A 20919-nucleotide genomic window follows, 5' to 3' on the forward strand; every position below is an offset into this window, starting at 1 on the left:
CATTGCCCTCCTGTCCGTCAGGATATGAAAGCCTCTTGTCATCCTGTCTGTGCTTCTGTTCTCTCTCTCCAGAGCGTCACGCCTCTCTTCTGTCTCTCAGATCAGTGTGTTAGTGCACGTGAGTCCTTGTGCTGACACCTGTATGCTGATGCATGCAGTATGCATCAGAGGCAGTGAGTGTGTGTATGGTGGTGTGTGTGTGTGTGTGTGATTCATATTACTCATTCGTGGGTGCATGGAGTGCATGGACACAGGCTGGAGCTGCTGCTCTCTGAGGCCTGGAGCTGTTTATCTGAGAATATAATTCCTTTGTAAACCGTTGAAACAGTTCAACTGAGCCTCAGCAGCCCTGTTGCATTGTGCTGAGAGGAGATGGACCTGATTCTGATGAACTGGGTTTATGGACTGATGCGCAACAAGATCAGAATTCATCTTGCCATCATAAACCATGTGTTTATATACTTTCTTAACTCTCTGACGTAAACAATGTGTGGGGTTTAAAGCGCTAAAGGCTCCATCAAACAAGCAGCGCTGCTTCTGAGAATAAACCTAATAACCTGGTGCATGAAAAGTATTTACAGCTTGATGTGCAACAATGGAAAGTAAAGTTAGAAGACCCGAACACAAAGTAGAAGTAAATAAATCAAACGTATTGTTACAGTAGAACAAGTAGCTTGGTGAAACACAAATAGTTTACACCTTTAGATTGTAGAAGAAATGTTGAATCTTCATAAGAGGAACGCAGAACACATTTGCTCCGTGTGGAGAAACTCGTTTCTTCTGCAACACTGACGATGCTGATGTAAACTGGTTTCCAACAGCTCGTTTACTTCCTGCTCAATTACCATTGTGCACTTTTCTTTCTCCTCCGTCCAGGTCAAGATGTCAAGTTAAATGTCTCTGAGAAACTCTGTTTATAGACCACCAATTTGTATTGAGTGCCAAAGCGTTGCACAGTACATGCAGTGTGTTGTGAGCATGAATCACACTGTAATTGTGGCGTCTTCAGTAGTTCCCAGATGTCTCCCCCAAAGTGGAGATGTAAATTACACCCTTGGGTGAAGGTGAAGTGAAGGTGAAAGAAGGCATAAATTGCCTCAACTCGCCTCTGAATCTCTTCTTTGCTTCTTTTTCTTTGTTATTTTAGTTCTCGGTTATTTTATTATTTTGCTCTCCACTCAACAGCTGTGACAGCAGGTGTGTTAGTGCCAGGTGTGTGTGTGAGTGCCAGGTGTGTGTGTTAGTGCCAGGTGTGTGTGTTGGTCACACAGCTGCTGCATCAACAGGACGCAGCACTCTTGTCACACACACTGATCCCAGTCGACAACTGCAGACTCACTTCTTAGGATCAAACACACCTGTTTTACAGCTCGAAGCCTGAAGCAGGAAGCCGAGGCCTGAAGGACGCGACGCTCATCCACTGAGGGACCAATGAAGCTTCACCTCATCCACTGAGGGACCAATGAAGCTTCACCTCATCCACTGAGGGACCAATGAAGCTTCATCTCATCCACTGAGGGACCAATGAAGCTTCACCTCATCCACTGAGGGACCAATGAAGCTTCACCTCATCCACTGAGGGACCAATGAAGCTTCACCTCATCCACTGAGGGACCAATGAAGCTTCACCTCATCCACTGAGGGACCAATGAAGCTTCACCTCATCCACTGAGGGACCAATGAAGCTTCATCTCATCCACTGAGGGACCAATGAAGCTTCACCTCATCCACTGATCCGTCATTGAGTTGTTGGATAACATCTTCCCTGTGCAGACTAACTGAGAAGTGGATTATTATTGAAGCTCTCTGATGATCCCAATAGTCTCGATATTGACAACATTTTCAAGTCTTTCCTGACGTTAAATCTGGAAATAGCACCGTGATTAGATGGTGTGCATACTGACAGAGATCGTGTGTTTATATATATATATATATATATATATATATATATATATATATATATATATATATATATATATATATATATATATCACCATGTCGTTGCTTCTCTCCTGTTGCGCTCAGCTGCTCCGGATGAAAAGAGTCTGAACGTAATGTTTTCATAACATGAACTTTGTTCCATGATAAAATTCACCACCCTTATTGTTGTAAATGTTTAATGAAGACTCACTTCCCCATTAATCTCCAAGCGAAGCACACAAAAGATAAACAGTGAGGCAGTTTAACAGCTGAGCTGTCTTTTTTTTTAATCACATATTTATACATTTTTATAAAATCCTGGAAGGCCGATACGCTCCAAACTTCACTTAGTCTTTTCCTTCATGTGCACTTCTCTCTCTTTCTCGCTCACTCTTTTGATTTTATTTGGCGGGAATTCACCTCCATAATTTATGGCATGCAGGAAAAAGACATTGTGGGTTCATAAATCAAAAGCACTTTATATAAAAAGAAACGAAAGCCGCCTGCATATGGGATGTTTTAGCTCACATTCTTAGCAATTCGACATGTAATAAAAGAAATATGGAATTTTCACCTCAGGTCTCTATCAATAAAACAAATGTGAGCACTGAGTCTGCTCTGTGTTGCTGCACTCGCAGCGTATCGGGGCTGTAACACAACTGGTTTGTTGGACACAGAAGGGATATTTGAGATAGTGAGACAAACACAGAGCATGTACAGTAACTCTGAGAGGATCTACACAACAGGAACATGGAAGGGCTTTGATGGCTGAGCTTACCAGAACACTGAAGGTGGTTTTTACACAGAAAGATTCATGTTTTAGCTTGAATCTCATACTTTAATACTCCTACATTCACTTTGGTTTCCCAAAATAAAACCAGGTAGACCAAATATGTTGTAGTTGTAACGTTAGAGGATAATCTATGAGACGATATTTATCTTGACTCTTTTAAGAAACTAGCTAAATGAATGAATCCTCAGACATTCGTGGTGTGTTTGCATCCTTAAGCTGTGCAGCTCACCTGCAGTCTGAAGCTTATCTGGGACTCTGCGCTTTGTTTTATTTTCATCATAGTGCATGAATCATTCTCCAGCGTAAAGTGTGACTGCATTCTGCACAAAGCCAGTGATCACGTTAACCTGCTGTTTGTTGGTTTTAGATGCTCGAGTTGAACGAGGCTACCAGGAGACACCACTGACAGCTCTGCTGTCTCTGTCTCACTTCTCCTGTGAAGATGGTGCTAGAGCTCCAGATATCCACTCAAGCTGCACCGTGCAAAGCAAAACACACCATGTTGTTCACTTCTTGGAGCTCGGGTGTGAGTTGCTGCAGCAGGTTAAGTCAGTGCATCGCCTCCCTGGAGCTGCAGAGCGACGGGCTGAAAGGAGTCTCATAAGAACTTGGGAACCGCGGCCTGACTGAAAACACCTGCACCTTATAGAGGCCAGTGTGCCGAGAGCTTCAACATCTGATCCAACATACACATTCATGAATGTACGCTTTCACATAAACACACATGCAACGGCTAAACACACACGCACACTCACTCAAATATGCATGAAAGACATTTGTGCACACACACAGCAATGCACACATCCATGCAAACACATACAGCGCGTGGTCATCTTTTCCAAAGCTTCCGGACCTTTGGAGCGTCAGTGAATCATGTTGTATCTTTCACTTCAACAGGTAAAGTGCAATGAAATATTAACCCTGCGTTATAGAGATGGACGAGACCCAAAAATGCTCTACGCTCCCAAAGAACCTTCCCCTCTGCTCCTTTTCAGGCGTTCAAGAGGAAAAAAGTCTCGTGCAGACAGTGAGCTATTTGTCCAGGTCTGCGGGGCTGCACTGGACTGTCGCTGGGATGGGTGACTGGTTTTACTGGTCTGCCTCTGAGCCCTCAGGCTGAGCCGCGGGGGAGAGACCTGGGCGCAGCAGTGGAAACACTTTTCCTGGGCAGACCTGTGTGTGAGGCCGAACAAGCTATTTCCTCATTAGTGCAGCTTCTTGCTAAAGTGCTGTTGACTGCACAGGATGTCTCCAGACTGCTTTCAACACAATGTACAGGAGCTCGGCCCCGCATGGTCGTCCTGGAACTGCTGGTACATTTCAGGGTTTTCTCCTCTGCGAGAGGTCAGTCGATAAGTTTCAAACAAACTCCAACATGCGTCTGATGAGGTCGCGTGGAAGCAGCATAACAAGACCTGAAGGTCGGACACCTCCATCATCTCACGGCCCCGTTGGCCTCATGAAGATGGCAGACGACACGATGCAGCAGCTCAACAAGCTGTTCCTCAGTCTGAGCTTGTTTTGCTCGTGTGAGTGAACATAAAGAGTGAAAAGTGAGCGACACATTGCCAACAGGTATATTTCCCCTGTTTTGCTGCACATATGTTGTGTTTTTTGAGCTTTTGGTATCAGAAAGACTTTCCTCATTGTACTGTTCACAGGTTGTTGTTATTTATGAGTCAAACATAGTTTTGATGTTGTTTAAACTTGATTTGTTTCTTGTTTGAAGTCAGTTTCCATTCAGAGATTCAGAGATTCAGTGAAAAAGGGACAGAGACTCCAAATGAATATGAGGTCTGTGTTTCCTGTAAATGAGATTACTGCTCTCTCTTCAACTCCTTAAAGGTCCAAACTCAAGTCAAAGTAAAGATTAAAATGTTATTATTCTCCACGTCAGTAATGAATAATGTTTTCCATCTCTGAAGAATGAAGGCTTCCGAGAATTCAACATGTAATGATATACGTTGTCATGCGGTTTGTGTGTGTGTGTGTGTGTGTGTGTGTGTGTGTGTGTGTGTGTGTGTGTGTGTGTGTATAGGGCAGGGTAAATATGCATAAGCATATTGGTGTGTATGTGCACACATTTCTGAGTTTGTCTGAGCGACTTTGGGGAATCAGGTTTCAGGATGTAAGAGGAGCTAAAAGCTGGTCAACGCTGCGGCCAATCACAACCTTCCCCTGGATTCCCTCTGTAACTCAGATCAAGCTTAAGGGGGCCCTGAAAGCCTCTCCACACACACACCACACACACACACACACCCCAGCCCGGTGCCAGAACCCATTCATCAGGCCCTCATAGCCGGCCTGTCAGCCTGCAGCCGCGGGCCTGCAGGCCTGAAGCCAGGGGCTGGAGTTCTGGGCTCCCCGCCAGTGCGTCACGGCGCTGGGCTGCAGCCAGCCGTCCATCAGCTTTGAAGTGAGCTGGAGCCCCGAACGGCTGCAGCAGCGCTGCACACTGAGCGGGTCAGGAAGGTAAAGTATTCAACGCACACACACACACACACCAACACACACAGTAATAACCTCCTCTACAACATGGAGGAGGTAAAGATTGCAGCTTTTATATTGTTTTGTTGTCAGGTGAATTAACAGGTTGTAATATGATGAAGTGGCTTTAATCGTTTGAGTTGGAGACCTCGTGGTGCTCGAGCTGTAATTAACGACACAACTTTCTTTTCATCTCGACATGCTGAGCTATAATTTGTCAGATTTTCATCATGTTGAAGAGTGAAATGATGTTTTTTGTTGCTGGAGATTGATGACATTGGAGGAAAGTAAGCAGAGGCAACGAACTGTTGAATTATGTCGTGTTTAAAAGTTGTGTGCCAACTCTCATCTGCATAGACAAGTTAGTCTCTCTCTCTCTCTCTCTCTCTCTCTCTCTCTCTCCGTCTCTCTCTCTCTCTCTCTCTCTCTCTCTCTCTCTCTCTCTCTCTCTCTCTCCGTCTCTCTCTCTCTCCCTCTCTCTCTCTGTCTCTCTCTCTCTCTCTCTCTCTCTTCTCTCTCTCTCTCTCTCTCTCTCTCTCTCTCTCTTCTCTCTCTCTCTCTTCTCTCTCTCTCTCTCTCTCTCTCTCTGTTCTCTCTCTCCTCTTCTCTCTCTCGCTCTCTCTCTCTCTCTCTCTCTCTCTCAGTCACAATGTACAAACGCCCTCTTACACGCAGCCACAGTACAAATCTAACACGGGGTTGTGGCAATCCGCCTTGCAGAAGACTTTGAGTTCATCTGAGTTCAGGAAACACTCGTTGATGAGCGTGCACACGCTGACTGACAGTTGTTGGATATTTCCAACATGATATGAATTATATGGGGGAAATTGTGGTATTTTTATTTTAATCTGAGCCACAGCTTTGCTCGCCGTTGTCTGACCTCCATATTGTTCTGGAGGAAATGATTTTAGCAAAGCGTTGCACCGCATCATGGCCTCACAGCTCAGCAGGTCTCTCGCTATCTGACTTGTTTCTGTGTGTTACGCTTCTGCTTCATGTCATGTTTCTGCTTCATGTCATATTTCTGCTTCATGTCATGTTTCTGCTTCATGTCATATTTCTGCTTCATGTCATGTTTCTGCTTCATGTCATGTTTCTGCTTCATGTCATGTTTCTGCTTCATGTCATGTTTCTGCTTCATGTCATGTTTCTGCTTCATGTCATGTTTCTGCTTCATGTCATGTTTCTGCTTCATGTCATATTTCTGCTTCATGTCATATTTCTGCTTCATGTCATGTTTCTGCTTCATGTCATATTTCTGCTTCATGTCATGTTTCTGCTTCATGTCATGTTTCTGCTTCATGTCATGTTTCTGCTTCATGTCATGTTTCTGCTTCATGTTTCTTTAGTGGCTCCTGTCAGCTTGCACAGCAGCATTGATTAGTGATCAGGAGAGAGAGATCCATCTCTCTGAGCTCAGGAGCCTCCAACTCCACTTCATTGCTCATGAACTGTTCCTGGTCTGAAAAGAGTCGGCGTCGCGCCTCCAGTGTGAATCCGTGGGTGGGGTCTTAAAATAACTGTCAAGAGGCACTTCTAATATGTAATTGCAGTATTTTAGAAAAGCTATCGTTGCTTGCCAACTTAGACAAATAAACACGACATACAATATGTGTGAATAAGGTATTCCTGAGCCGCTCTGAGGGCCGTCAGAGCCAATAGGAAGTGTGAATGTTCCACATGCAGACACAGGCCCTACAGAAGGATATTCACCTCTAAAAGGTGTTAGCTTTATTGGATGTAGCAGGACATTACCTGCATCTCCAGCTATTCCACTTTTCCGTCTGCACCGCGTCGAATCATTAACGACAAAGACCTCAGTGTTTAAACACCTTATTTCATTAAGTGTTTTTTAATGAGGGCGCTAACTGGGCCGCGTGTCAGTCATCAGGAAAAAGACGGCCAAAGTTGTTGGAAAAGTATGTTTTTCTGTGCTCTATTACATTTTTCCTGTGACGGTAAAAGTTCTGATGAGTGTGTCGACCCTTCTCCAGCTCAGTGCGAGCACTTCCTGTGTGACCGAGTTTCTGTATCGCTCGATAAAGGAACCGGTGATGCATCGCTCTCTGTTCACCGTGCTCACTGAGAGTAGCAGGGCGACGTTCCTTTATTGTGTTTAGTTACAGGAGAAACGTAACTAGAAAAACATATTTTTATTAAACTGCTCATATTGAGAGATATCAGTTTGACCTCCAGTTCCTTTGCTGTGTTTTCCTGCTCTTTGTGTCTCCTGCATGACCTGTTTCTCTTAAAGAAGACAAGGAAGACTTTTACAACATAGTTGCTGACATTTTTGTCCAGATGGATCGGCAAATGGACTTTACAATTAAAGCGCAGACTCTGCAGACGCTGCAGACGCTGCAGACCCTGCAGACCCTGCAGACGCTGCAGACTCTGCAGACTCTGCAGACGCTGCAGACGCTGCAGATGCTGCAGACCCTGCAGACCCTGCAGACGCTGCAGACCCTGCAGACGCATCATTAACAGCTGGAAGACGGATCCTGGAGATGCTCTTCTTCATGCAGCAGCTTCAGCAGTACCTCGCTCCGCCTCAAGGGGGCAAATAAAGGTCAGGGTTCACATACTGAATAAACCATTGACAGAAGCTGAACAAGGTGCGGCCGCGTCGTTGAGGACGGTCTCGGCCTCTCCAGGATTCACCCGCTCGCCCTCGATGACGTATCCCATAATGCTCACACAGCTGACAGGAAACGCTCATCAGCTGCTGCTCCAGGTGCTCGTGCAGAACGTTGGACGTTGAATGTTCGTCAATGTTGCGTGAGAATATCAAGATGTTCTGGAAAAGAAAAGCTCAACAACGACTGTGTCATATTCTGACTGTAACCGGGTCGAGCTGTTGACTCCAGAGGCCCACTTCACTGTAATCCACCAGGGATTAGCAGGCTGACAGAATCACTCAGCTACCGAGTCTGACCTGGCACTCAGCGCCCTGTGGGGCAGACACACACACACACACACACACACACACACACACACACACACACACACACACACCACCACCACCACCAGCGGAGAAGAGAAAGAAAGAAACCACAATCAAGTGACTCTGTTCTTGTAAACATGTCTCTGTGATCTGCTCCATGGCTCTGAGAGGAAGTCACAACCAAAGATGTGATGACAGTGAGCGGCTGTGGTGGTGGTGGGGGGGGGCGTGGCTATGAGAGGGGCGTGGCTATGCTGCGCTGCAGAGGGGCGTGGCTATGAGAGGGGCGTGGTTATGAGAGGAGCGTGGCTATGCTGCTCTGCAGAGGGGCGTGGTTATGAGAGGGGCGTGGTTGTGAGTGAGGCGTGGCTATGAGAGGGGCGTGGCTATGAGAGGGGCGTGGCTATGAGAGGGGCGTGGCTATGCTGCGCTGCAGATGGGCCTGGTTATGAGAGGGGCGTGGCTATGAGAGGGGCGTGGCTGTGAGTGGGGCGTGGCTATGAGAGGGGCGTGGCTATGCTGCGCTGCAGAGGGGCGTGGTTATGAGAGGGGCGTGGTTGTGAGTGAGGCGTGGCTATGAGAGGGGCGTGGCTATGCTGCGCTGCAGAGGGGCGTGGCTATGCTGCGCTGCAGATGGGCCTGGTTATGAGAGGGGCGTGGCTATGAGAGGGGCGTGGCTGTGAGTGGGGCGTGGCTATGAGAGGGGCGTGGCTGTGAGTGGGGCGTGGCTATGAGAGGGGCGTGGCTGTGAGTGGGGCGTGGCTATGAGAGGGACGTGGCTATGCTGCGCTGCAGAGGGGCAGGGTTATGAGAGGGGCGTGGCTTTGCTGCGCTGCAGATGGGCGTGTTATGAGAGGGGCGTGGCTATGAGAGGGGCGTGGCTGTGAGTGGGGCGTGGCTATGAGAGGGGCGTGGCTGTGAGTGGGGCGTGGCTATGAGAGGGGCGTGGCTATGCTGCGCTGCAGAGGGGCGTGGCTATGAGAGGGGCGTGGCTATGAGAGGGGCATGGCTGTGAGTGGGGCGTGGCTATGAGAGGGGCGTGGCTGTGAGTGGGGCGTGGCTATGAGAGGGGCGTGGCTATGCTGCGCTGCAGAGGGGCAGGGTTATGAGAGGGGCGTGGTTATGAGAGGGGCGTGACTTTGCTGCGCTGCAGATGGGCGTGTTATGAGAGGGGCGTGGCTATGAGAGGGGCGTGGCTATGCTGCGCTGTAGAGGGGTGTGTTATGAGAGGGGCGTGGCTATGCTGTGCTGCAGATGGGCGTGTTATGAGAGGGGCGTGGCTATGAGAGGGGCGTGGCTATGCTGCGCTGTAGAGGGGTGTGTTATGAGAGGGGCGTGACTTTGCTGCGCTGCAGATGGGCGTGTTATGAGAGGGGCGTGGCTATGAGAGGGGCGTGGCTATGCTGCGCTGTAGAGGGGTGTGTTATGAGAGGGGCGTGGCTATGCTGCGCTGCTGATGGGCGTGTTATGAGAGGGGCGTGGCTATAAGAGGGGCGTGGCTATGCTGCTGATGGGCGTGGTTATGAGAGGGGCGTGGCTATGCTGCGCTGCAGAGGGGCGTGGTTATGAGAGGGGCGTGGTTGTGAGTGGGGCGTGGCTATGAGAGGGGCGTGGTTATGAGAGGGGCGTGACTATGAGAGGGACGTGGCTATGCTGCGCTGCAGATGGGCGTGTTATGAGAGGGGCGTGGCTATGAGAGGGGCGTGGCTATGCTGCGCTGTAGAGGGGTGTGTTATGAGAGGGGCGTGGCTATGAGAGGGGCGTGGCTATGCTGCGCTGCTGATGGGCGTGTTATGAGAGGGGCGTGGCTATAAGAGGGGCGTGGCTATGAGAGGGGCGTGGCTATGCTGCGCTGCAGAGGGGCGTGGTTATGAGAGGGGCGTGGTTGTGAGTGGGGCGTGGCTATGAGAGGGGCGTGGTTATGAGAGGGGCGTGGTTGTGAGAGGGGCGTGGCTATGAGAGGGGCGTGACTATGAGAGGCGCGTGGTTGTGAGAGGGGCGTGGCTATGGTGGTTATGGTGGTTATGGTGGTTATGGTTGTTGTGGTGGTTGTGGTGGTTGTGGTGGTTGTGGTGGTTGTGGTGGTTCAGGGATGAGACTGAATGCCTTCAGCTGGTGCTGATTGCGTTCCTGAATATAAAGAGCAGGAGGAAAGACATTAGTGAGGGAGGTTGTCAACGAGTCCCCGGCCACTTCGTTACCACTTCATTGGCCGTATGAATGCGTGATCAACCTGGCGTCCATGGTAAAGAACACCAACGACCGCTGGTCTCATGTGACCGTCGTCGTGTCCTGCTGGAGCTTCTTGTCAGCAAGAAGGAGAAACGTTAAAGGGGAGGATGATCATTTCTAAGCTCGATATTCACAATGCTCACCATTTGTGACGTGTTCCCTCCTGGTGGACGTTCGAGTAGCTGTCAGGCCTTTTCATCCCATCAATGCCTCTGCTGTTTTCCAGAGGTTGGTCAACGATGTTCTCTGGGATCTGCTCAGTGTTTGTGTTCTTGTGAATCTGATGACATTGTACTTTCTTCTGAGTCTCCACAGGAGCATGAGGTCCAGGTACAGCAGGTTCTCTCAGGCTCCAGTGGACCTCAGCGTCAGCACGGCCTCTGGTGAGTTTAATTTACATCTGATCCATTCCCGTCTTCCAGATCCGGTCTGTCAGTTCATTGTGGAGGTGGACGCCTCAGATAGAGGACGTTCTTCCAGGTAGAAGCTTCACTCTTCTTCCACGGAGAGAGATCGTGAGTTTGGGAGGAGTTGCTGTTGCAAAGCTTTCTCCAGAGTGGAGCGCTGAGGGAGCAGCTGTTTGTGGTCTGGACAGAACAATGTGAAATATGCATAAGCATGTTCTGCCCGTTGATTTCATGGTATTTTATACTACGACATCGTTTAGGAAATGTCACACAACACCCAGTAAACAAATGCATGACAGTGTATAAAACATTTGTTGGACATTCTTGATTCATGGTTTTTATGGCGTTCTAGGATACGATGTTATTGACATACGATGATATTTCGTGTAAATACTGTATGAAGACATTTTCCATGACATTTCAATGGTTCAGTAAACTAACAAATTAACATTTGGCATCCAATAATCTGACATATCTTTCCAAAATTGCATGACATACTCCAACTTTTATTTGTAATAAAAGATATGACTTTTCATGAAATACTTTACTAAAACAAGTTTGGACATTTTAATAGTATTCTAAAATATCATATTCAAATATGGCAATATGGAAAAACTATTGTTCCCATACTTTCATGGCATAATATTCTGGCATATTATTCAATGATATTTTGTTTTTAAGAACATTTGTTGGACATTAATACAGTTACATGTTTGTATTCTATGACTTATTTTTGACATTTTAATAATTTATTTTTGGGTATTTTCCTGACATACACATGAAGTTCTATATGATAAAGATATGATTTAAACTCTTTTTCTGCTCTGACATTTTAATCACATGCTATGATATAGTTTCATAACATCGTTTATATCGTATTCTGACATTTTGTACAATAGTTTTATGACATAATAATGACATTTTAATTGCATAGTGTACTTTTTTCTAAAATTGACTGACTGTACTTTTTACATAAATATACATTTTTTAAACATGTTTTTGGTGAACGACACTTTGACAAATGTTATATTTTAATTCTTTACTATAGTTTTTAATAGTTTAGACATTCTATATATGGTATATATGATTTAAAAAAAGTTTTTAATAACATCTCTCATACTGTGTCAAGACTTTTTACATGTTTTCACATATTAGACGTAACATTTTATAAAATCTGTTATTGCAATTATTATTTATGGCTCTGACATTTTTTCATCCTCTAAAATGTATTAAACCGAGAATCGAATAAAACGTTTTGTTCATCCTGTAAACACACACACAGACACACACACACACACACACACACACAGACACACACACACACACACACACACACACACACACACACAGACACACACACACACACACACACACAGACACACACACACACACAGACACAGACACACACACACAGACACACACACACAGACACACAGACACACACACACACACACAGACACACACACACACACACACAGACACACACACACACACACACACACAGACACACACACACACACACACAGACACAGACACACACACACAGACACAGACACACACACACACACACACAGACACACACACTCACACTCACAGACACACACACACACAGACACACACACACACACACACAGACACAGACACACACACACAGACACACACTCACACACTCACACACTCACACACACACACACACACACAGACACACACACTCACACTCACAGACACACACACACACAGACACACACACACACACACACAGACACAGACACAGACACACAGACACACACACACAGACACAGACACACACAGACACACAGACACACACTCACACACTCACACACTCACACACTCACACACACACACACACACACACACACAGACACACACAGACACACAGACACACACTCACACACTCACACACAGACACAGACACACACACAGACACAGACACACACTCACACACTCACACACACACACACACACAGACACAGACACACTCACACACACACACACAGACACACACACACACACACACACACACACAGACCCACACACACAGACACACACACACACACACACACACACACACACACACACACACACACACACACACACACACTCCTCGGTTATGTCAGTGAGAATTGAGATATGTATAACTTTCTATTTGCAGCAGCGCTGAAACAACTCGTGGTTTCTGACACGGAGACTTGGCGGCGAGCGGAGCGGCAGCCGGTGACTCTGCGGCACCGACCCGGCGCTCTGATCCAGTCCAGACTGTTTGCAGCGTCACGCTGCGGCGTCCTGCCCTCTTTCTCTCAAACACACCACCGCAAGCCCAAATAGCTCTAAATGCAGCTCTGTGGACTCTTTTTTTGGCCCCGTTGTCGCTTTCTGAGCGTTTTACAGTAAGAGCGAGGGAATGGAACAAGCTCCACTTCGGCTGATGAGCTTTGCCAGAGCTGATGCTGTGACAGCGTATGTATTCTGTTTTATGAGGCTTTGGACCGAGTGCAGAGCTGGCCGGCACCGATCGATGGTGTTTATGTGTTTGTAGAGGTTTTCTGCAGAGACAGTTTTACAGAGCTTCAGGTGGAGCGACAGCTTGATGCGGTGCTTTGATCAAGAGGAAGACGACTGACATCTGAACCAGAACTCAAGAGCCACTGGAGGGCCAGAGGTCGAGCTGAGGTTCTGTTTCGCGGTGTAAATGTATTACATCATCATCTGCAGCCGTCTGCTGTATACTGCACTCGGGACATGAGTTCAGCCTTTTCCACTGCAGGACCAGAATCAACAAAATATTTATGGAACTACAAAGATGTTGCCAGAGGATCTGGCTGCAGAGGCGTCTCATACCAACCAGCTGCTTTGTTTTAGGAAACCCAAACATGTCAGTAAGAGTCCTGAAACCCTCTGAGGAAGCTGAAGGCAGAGGAAGAGGAACACACTGAAACACTCTGTCCTTATCTGGTCCACTCATTATTATAATGATCTCTTTTGCATGAATACAAAAACGCATTTGCATATTTCAACATTTAAAAAACCAAACCGCCACATTACCTTTGGGGAAAACATTTCTGAAAACATTTGTTTAAAACGTTAAAACATGAGAGCAACTTGAAGCAAAGCTGATTTATGCAGACTCCTTTTCTTATAAACTATAAACTATGAAGCGACAACCAGACGCGAAGCTTCACTCCAGCTTAAAATATCTGATGAGCACTTTTCTGAGTGGGTGTGTGTTTGTGAAGCCACTAACTGCCGCTGCGGCGGATGCTTGATTGTGTGTGCAAAACCTAAATCACAACCTTATCGCCCGGCGGCCGCAGCGACAAAAAACTTCTCAGCAGAAATGTTGCATAAATATTTATTCAGTTGGCAGCACTGAGTCAAGCTGCAGGTGGAGAAAGGTCAAGGTCAAGGTCATGCGTCCACATGTCGTAGGAACAAGTGTCCGAGCCTCTTTCTGCGAGTTCATACCTGTAGAGCTGAGGGTGTCAGGTTTCCTCTGTGCACCTGAGGGTGTCAGGTTTCCTCTGTGCACCTGAAGGTGTCAGGTTTCCTCTGTGCACCTGAAGGTGTCAGGTTTCCTCTGTGCACCTAAAGGTGTCAGGTTTCCTCTGTGCACCTGAGGGTGTCAGGTTTCCTCTGTGCACCTAAAGGTGTCAGGTTTCCTCTGTGCACCTAAAGGTGTCAGGTTTCCTCTGTGCACCTGAAGGTGTCAGGTTTCCTCTGTGCACCTGAAGGTGTCAGGTTGATTTTATTTCCTCATAGACTCTTCTGTTGACAGAAGGTTTAAATATGTAAAAACAATTCTCGTCTGAGTCTTTCTTTCTCTCTTCTCATATAAAACCTTTGGACACCTCACTGCTTGCAATATTTCAGATTATCCTCTCCAGATTTTCCTAATCTTTCCTCCGTGACGTTCACAGGATCATATGTGGGATGTTCTTCTAACGTCAGTATCGTTTCCTCCAATGTAAATATGAGTCAACGTCAGGATCCTTTACACTGAAATTCAGTCTTTCAGCTCTACTTCCTTATTCTCCTCTCATCCAGCTCTCTTGTAATCTGGAGTTTTTCTCCCCAGCAGTGGCGGTGAGTCACTAGAGGGCGCTATGGCGCCGCCCCTTTTGAAATTTTGAGATGGAAAAAAAAGGAAAAAAAATATAATATATACCGTCTAAAAACATTATATACCAAATAATGTAAATAATAAATATACCGTGTTGACGCGCTAGATGTGTGTGAGACCGTAAGCTCCTGTTAACCACCACTTCAGTTACACGTGAACAAATATAATAAATCGTCATTCATCGTCACTGAGGAAAGCCCCGCCCCCTTTCTCGGGCCGGACAAACAGGGTTCAAAATGGCGGCGAGCAAACATTTCACGGTCGTTACGGCAAGAAGAGCTTCTCATTGGCTGATGAAACTTAAATGTGCGCTCTAGCCAATGACATCGCTTCTTATTCCGTGATGGACTATTCGTCCAATCAGAGACCTTTATTTGTAGGGAAGCCCATTTCCGAAAGACAAAAAAAAAAAAAATTAGGACCACAAAAAAAAAAGAAAAACATTAGGACAAAAAAAATTAAAATTAAAATTAGGAACAAAAAAAAAAATACAAAATTAGGAATAAAAAAATTAGGAACAAAAATAAATAAATAAATTAGGGACAAAAAAAATATTCATGTGCTCTTCTTATTTACCAAAAGATAGTTTAGTGTTGTCAACCACCTGTAAGCCTGTTGATGGTTACTTTAAAGTAAATAATTCATTTATTATATGACTACTCAGTTCTTAAAAATGGTCAAGGGAAGGACAACAATGTACTTTGTGTGTATACAATTATATTTAGGCTGTAACTGTAATTTTGACAATTGTAGTCAGTAGTCAAGTTCTCATTTCTATGGAAGCCGATTCCCGCAACAACAACAACAAAAAAATTAGGACCAGAAAAAAAAAAAAAAAAAAAAATTAGGACCAAAAAAATAAAAAAAAACAACCAAAAAATAAAAAAATTAGGACCAAAAAAATAAAAAATAGGGAGAAAAAAAAATATAGATTTCTTTTCGTTGACAAAAAAAAATAAAACATTTAAGCAATACGTTATTTCATCACTTTGGTTTTACAATACCCTAATTTAAATGTAAATATGTATTGTTCATACAACAAAACAAGTACAGGTAAAAAAAAAAAATAAAAAAAAAAAGAGTCCAATCTTGTATTTAATTCAAAATATCTTTTAGTAAATAACAAGAGCATTTGAATATAAAACAGTGCTTGCTTGGCAATGTCAACCAAAAGTAAATATTTCATTCAATATATGTGTGGACTTTGCATTTTATTCAGTTCTTAAAAATGGTCAATGGAAGGTCAACAATGTACTTTGTCTGTACATATATTAGCTGATTATAAATATTAATTATATTTAGGCTGTAACTGTAATTTTGCCATTTGTAGTCAGTAGTCAAGTTCTCATTTCTCTCCTGGAATGAAACTTTTTTTTGTTGCCTTTTTTCAAGTAAAAAAAAAGACAACGAAAAAAAAAAAATTTTTTTTTTGGTCCTAATTTTTTTTTTTTTTTTTTGGTGCTAATTTTTTTGTGTGTGTGTGGCGGGAATGGGCTTCTATACATTTCTCTTCCGGAATGGAATTTTTTTTTCGTTGCCTTTTTTTAAGTCTACAAAAAAATAAGGCGATTTTTTTTTTTTGCCCAAAAAAAAGTTTGTTTTTTTATTAACCCTTTTTTTGTCATAAATTTATGGAAGCCCATTCCCGCCACACCCAAAAAAAATTAGGACCAAAAAAATAAATACAATAAAAAAAATAGGACCAAAAAAAAAAATTAGGAAGAAAAAAACAAAAACAAATTAGGACCAAAAACAAAAAAAAATACAGACCTAATCAGGACATTAGTTCAGCCTTTTCCACTGCAAGACTTTGGTCCTAATTTTTTTTAGTCTTAATTTTATATTTTAGGGTCCTATTTTTTTTTTTGGGTCCTAATTTAAATTTTTTTTTTGGTCTTTTTTTTTTTTGATCCTAACTTTTTTTTGGTGTGCGGAAATGGGCTTCCATAAATTTGTGTAAACCATATGGGAAGAAAAAAAACTGTCAAACCTTGTTTACCAGTCATTCCCTATACAGCTGGTATCATGTTTTGTGATTTGTTCAATAAACATTTTTTTTAAGTGTTTTGCACAGTTAATGGAGTTAATTTAATCCTAATTTTGAGTGTGTAAAAAAATATTTAAAATAATAAAAAATAAAATGTTCTGAAACTATTCTGGTATTGTCCATGCACCATTTATTGTTGAACTGCAATGTAGAACTTTAAGTGGGTGAAAAGCTGCTGTGCAAAGTAATGTAATATTTGTCTCTTCAGTGAAGTATTGTGTGTCTTGTTCTCTGCGACTCTTCAGCCCAGTCGTCTAGAGCCCCGTTCCCTCCTCTTCCTCTGACACAATATGATTTATCCTTCCATAAACTTATCCACTGGGTTGTTGAGGGGCGCTTACACGCAGCCACAACCGTCTGGAAGATGGCCTGAAGATTGGGTTTCTCTCACAAAGTGCCCAAGAAACTCGTCTTCGTTCAGAAACCTGCCGTCATCCAACGTGGGTTCTGTCCCTGAATCCGTCCATGAGGGATGAGACTTAAAGAGACTTAGAAGCAAAAAAATATAAGAGACCCCTTTAAGTAGGTACACCTGTCTAGTAAGTTATGAGTAGAAAGTATGAAGGTAGTCATTAAAATAATTCGGCAGACAAACAAGATTTTAACAAATATTGTGAATAAATTCTCTGCTGGTTTTACATTTGATATTTATTGAAACAAAGAGCATTGAGCCAATTTGTAAAAAGTAACAAAATATCAGCTATAACATTACGTTTAACAAACCTCAAATTCATGGAGAAGCTTATAAATATACATATCTGGATTGGTAGAAATCGTTTGTCTATGAGAAGCATCACAGGTAGCTAGCAGTTAGCCGAGTGGTACAGGAAGTCTGCGTGAAGAAACGTCTTCTGTGATATTAAAGTGTGTTTGTGTGTTACAGTGAAGCGGAACAGGAGTGAAATCATTGGTGTTGGATCAATAAGGTGCATTTCCCTTTACAAACACAGTGAGGCGCCACATTAGTGAGAACACAACTTTTAAAAAGTGACTTCAAGAAGTGACGTCCAACTACTGACCGCCTGCTGACGAGATGATGCGTTTCTGTTTTAAGCTTCGAGGAGCTGGTTAAAGGAAATAAATACAGTTTACTGATTGGCTGGATAGACATACTATATACACATAGCATGGAGTATTTCACCACTGGAACCACAACATTGCCCATATATATTCAAACCATATTAAGTACTGTAGAATAATGTTAAATGGATAATCTGAATTAATATGGAAAAGAATGAAGGCTATAATATTGATATATTTGCTGATGCACTGTAAAAAAAACTTAAAAAAGACAGCTGAACAGACACGCACAGACAGGTTTAAGCCTCTGGATCAAAGTGCATAATGGTGGAGGGCTTGTTGCAGCACCTGGGGGCCGCTAGGGCTTCTGGGAAAGCTTAATGAATGGCCCAACCCCCAAAACAGTCCTCTCACTCTACTCCAAGGACTCGTACGGACCGACAGCGTCCTCACGCTACATGCTGAGAGGAGACGAGGAGACGAGGAGACGAGGAGACCTCGTGAGGATGTGAAGGCTGGTTGGGACCGAGCTCACGGCATCACATCCACACACACAACCGCACACAACCACACACAATGTCCTCTCAACACAATGTCCTCTCAACACAATGTCCTCTCAACACAATGTCCTCTCAACACAATGTCCTCTCAACACAATGTCCTCTCAACACAATGTCCTCTCAACACAATGTCCTCTCAACACAATGTCCTCTCAAAAAACAAACCCCCTCCGTCAACTACGCCGCGTACATGGAACACTCGTCTGAGGAAACTGAATCCAATTCCACAATCAGCGAGACCCATCTGACCAGAACAACTGAACTTTCTGATATAAAAAATATATAAAAAACGGTCGGGGGAGATGTCCAGCCAGCTCAAGGCACCTGAAGGGGTTAAGGGTCGACTGGAAATGACCGGGCCAGAATAAAACATAATCTCAAAATAAATATTTCACTCTCAGTTTCTGAAGACATAAGGTTTGTTTGGGGGAAAAAGGTCTTTTTGTAATGGCATAATGGTTTGACTCTATAAATATAATTTATATAGTTTCTTTCTTCTTCCATTCTTTCTCCGTGTTCGGCTCAGACGGGTTTCTGCCGTCGGCTGCGAGCAAACAGGAAACTCTTCTTCTCCTCACTTGCAGACGAATTGGTCCACGATCTTGGTGCAGCGCTTGCATTTCACGTAGCAGCACCAGTGGAACTTGCAGTGGCAGCGCTCCACGATCTGGGCCTTGTACTGGTCGTAGCCGCGGCCGCAGCACATCAGCTCGCAGCCGTCCATGCCCTCCGAGGTCTTGTTGCAGAGCCGGCCCACCGTGCCCAAGGAGCCCGTGCTTTGGTTCTTCAGGCAGTAGTCCGGGCTGGACTCGATGTACACCAGGTCGTGGCTCGTGGGAGCGTTGAAGTTGCTGTGCTTCTGCACCAGCTTCCCGCGCGAGTTCAGCTTCATGGAAGTCGAGCTGTCGTACTTTTCCTTCAGCGTTTCGCCCACCTTGCGAAAGTCAGCCAGCTGCAGCCAGCAGGTCTTCAGGCTGCAGGAGCCCGACACGCCGTGGCACTTACAGGACACGTTGGCCAGGTCCGACACCGTCTGAGCAGGGAGGAGAAGGAAATGCATTTAGAACTTGCACAAACATTTATTCTTGTGCGGTAAACTGCAGATAAATGTCCAAGCAACACACTCTGCAAGTATCTAATAGCTCTCTGGGTAAATGCACTGCTCAGGATCGAGCAAGGCATCAGGTTGCCAATGATCCTGTCCATGTCTCTAATGGGACCTTAAGGAAAACATTCATTTGTCCTACTTGAAAGAGAACAGCCTGCATTTCATTTCCTTTGAGGTGGTTTCAAAATGTTTAGAGAGGAAAGGAGCCAGGTGGTGCGTTCATGTCCCCGCAGATCAAAGCCTCAGACGATCAGCTGGGACCTTCCAACTATCTACACGACCTGGAACGCCTCTCTTCAAACTCCTCTTGTGCTTCCCATCACTGGTTGCTCTCACAGCCCGCCGGCTGCGTATCTGATGACATCATCAGGTGTGTGTGTGTGTGTGTGTGTGTGTGTGTGTGTGTGTGTGTGTGTGTGTGTGTGTGTGTGTGTGTGTGTGTGTGTGTCGTACCCTCCTTCCAGCCTCGTTGTTGTGTATGTTCATCATCAGCCGGGCGCTCTCGTACGAGCCCTTCGGGTAGCTCTTCTCGCGCTCTCGAGCGTCCACAAACTCTTTGGAGAACCTGTAGCCGTAGTTCAGGTTGTCTCCGCAGCCGCCCCACAGCCAGTCGCGCGGCAGGTCTTTGGGTCGCGCCGCCCGGCTGCAGCCGCAGCTGGAGAGCTCCCCCTCCCTGCAGGCGCGGCTCACGGCGTTCACCACGCCCGCCGCGCTGATGGCGTAGGTGAACGCCGTTTCTCGGCTGCCTGCGGACGCACAAAGGGGAATACGTCAGTGTCTCGATTCACACAATAAGAAACAAAGTAAATGAGAAATGCACGTTAGCATTCGACACATCTATCCGCCGCTGCCATTTTGTTGTTTATACATTTATTTTATTTATTAATTTATTTATATCCTGCTTCAGGTTAGCAGATGTCATGTCATCCAGTCAGGACGACAGCTGCATGCTCCTCATCACCAACATCTCCACTGTTTCATCTGTTATTGGGCTTCAGCCAGAGAGAAGAGAGCGCCCCCCAGTGGAAGACGTGCTTCTGAACAAGCAGCCGCCAATCCATGGATCAATCCTGGATCCATCGCTCATGAACTCTTTCTCCCCTCAAATGTCTCATGAATACATAAGATATAGGAAATCTTAACAAAAATCACACACAAGCCGTGTTTGCCACCAGCGATCCAACGACCTCTGAACAGAGCCAGAGAAAAGATGAAATGAGGAGGTAAAGGAAGGATGAGGCTCGTGCACCTGCTGGGCCAAAC

At 45.2% G+C, this 20919-nt stretch overlaps 1 protein-coding gene across 1 annotated transcript; it reads right to left on the reverse strand.

Annotated features, from left to right (window-relative positions):
• Nucleotides 1–17711: 17711 nt before the first annotated feature.
• wnt5a (wingless-type MMTV integration site family, member 5a) lies at nt 17712–20510 on the reverse strand. The gene is made up of 3 exons (XM_068596656.1): nt 20492–20510; nt 20110–20402; nt 17712–19581 (listed from the first exon to the last, which is right to left on the reverse strand). Exons 1-3 carry the CDS (start codon nt 20508–20510, stop codon nt 19123–19125), a joined length of 771 nt encoding a protein of 256 aa, XP_068452757.1. The 3' UTR covers nt 17712–19122.
• Nucleotides 20511–20919: the final 409 nt, after the last annotated feature.

The sequence above is a fragment of the Clinocottus analis genome, unplaced genomic scaffold, assembly GCF_023055335.1.
Source record: "Clinocottus analis isolate CAN_PGR_092001 unplaced genomic scaffold, fCliAna1.0.p SCAF_39, whole genome shotgun sequence".
NCBI classification, from domain to species: domain Eukaryota; kingdom Metazoa; phylum Chordata; class Actinopteri; order Perciformes; family Cottidae; genus Clinocottus; species Clinocottus analis.

Coding starts and splice junctions, on each gene's coding strand:
- wnt5a (XM_068596656.1), bottom strand. Junction 19,582..20,109: donor ACAACGAGGCTGGAAGGAGG/GTACGACACACA, acceptor CTCCCTGCTCAG/ACGGTGTCGGACCTGGCCAA.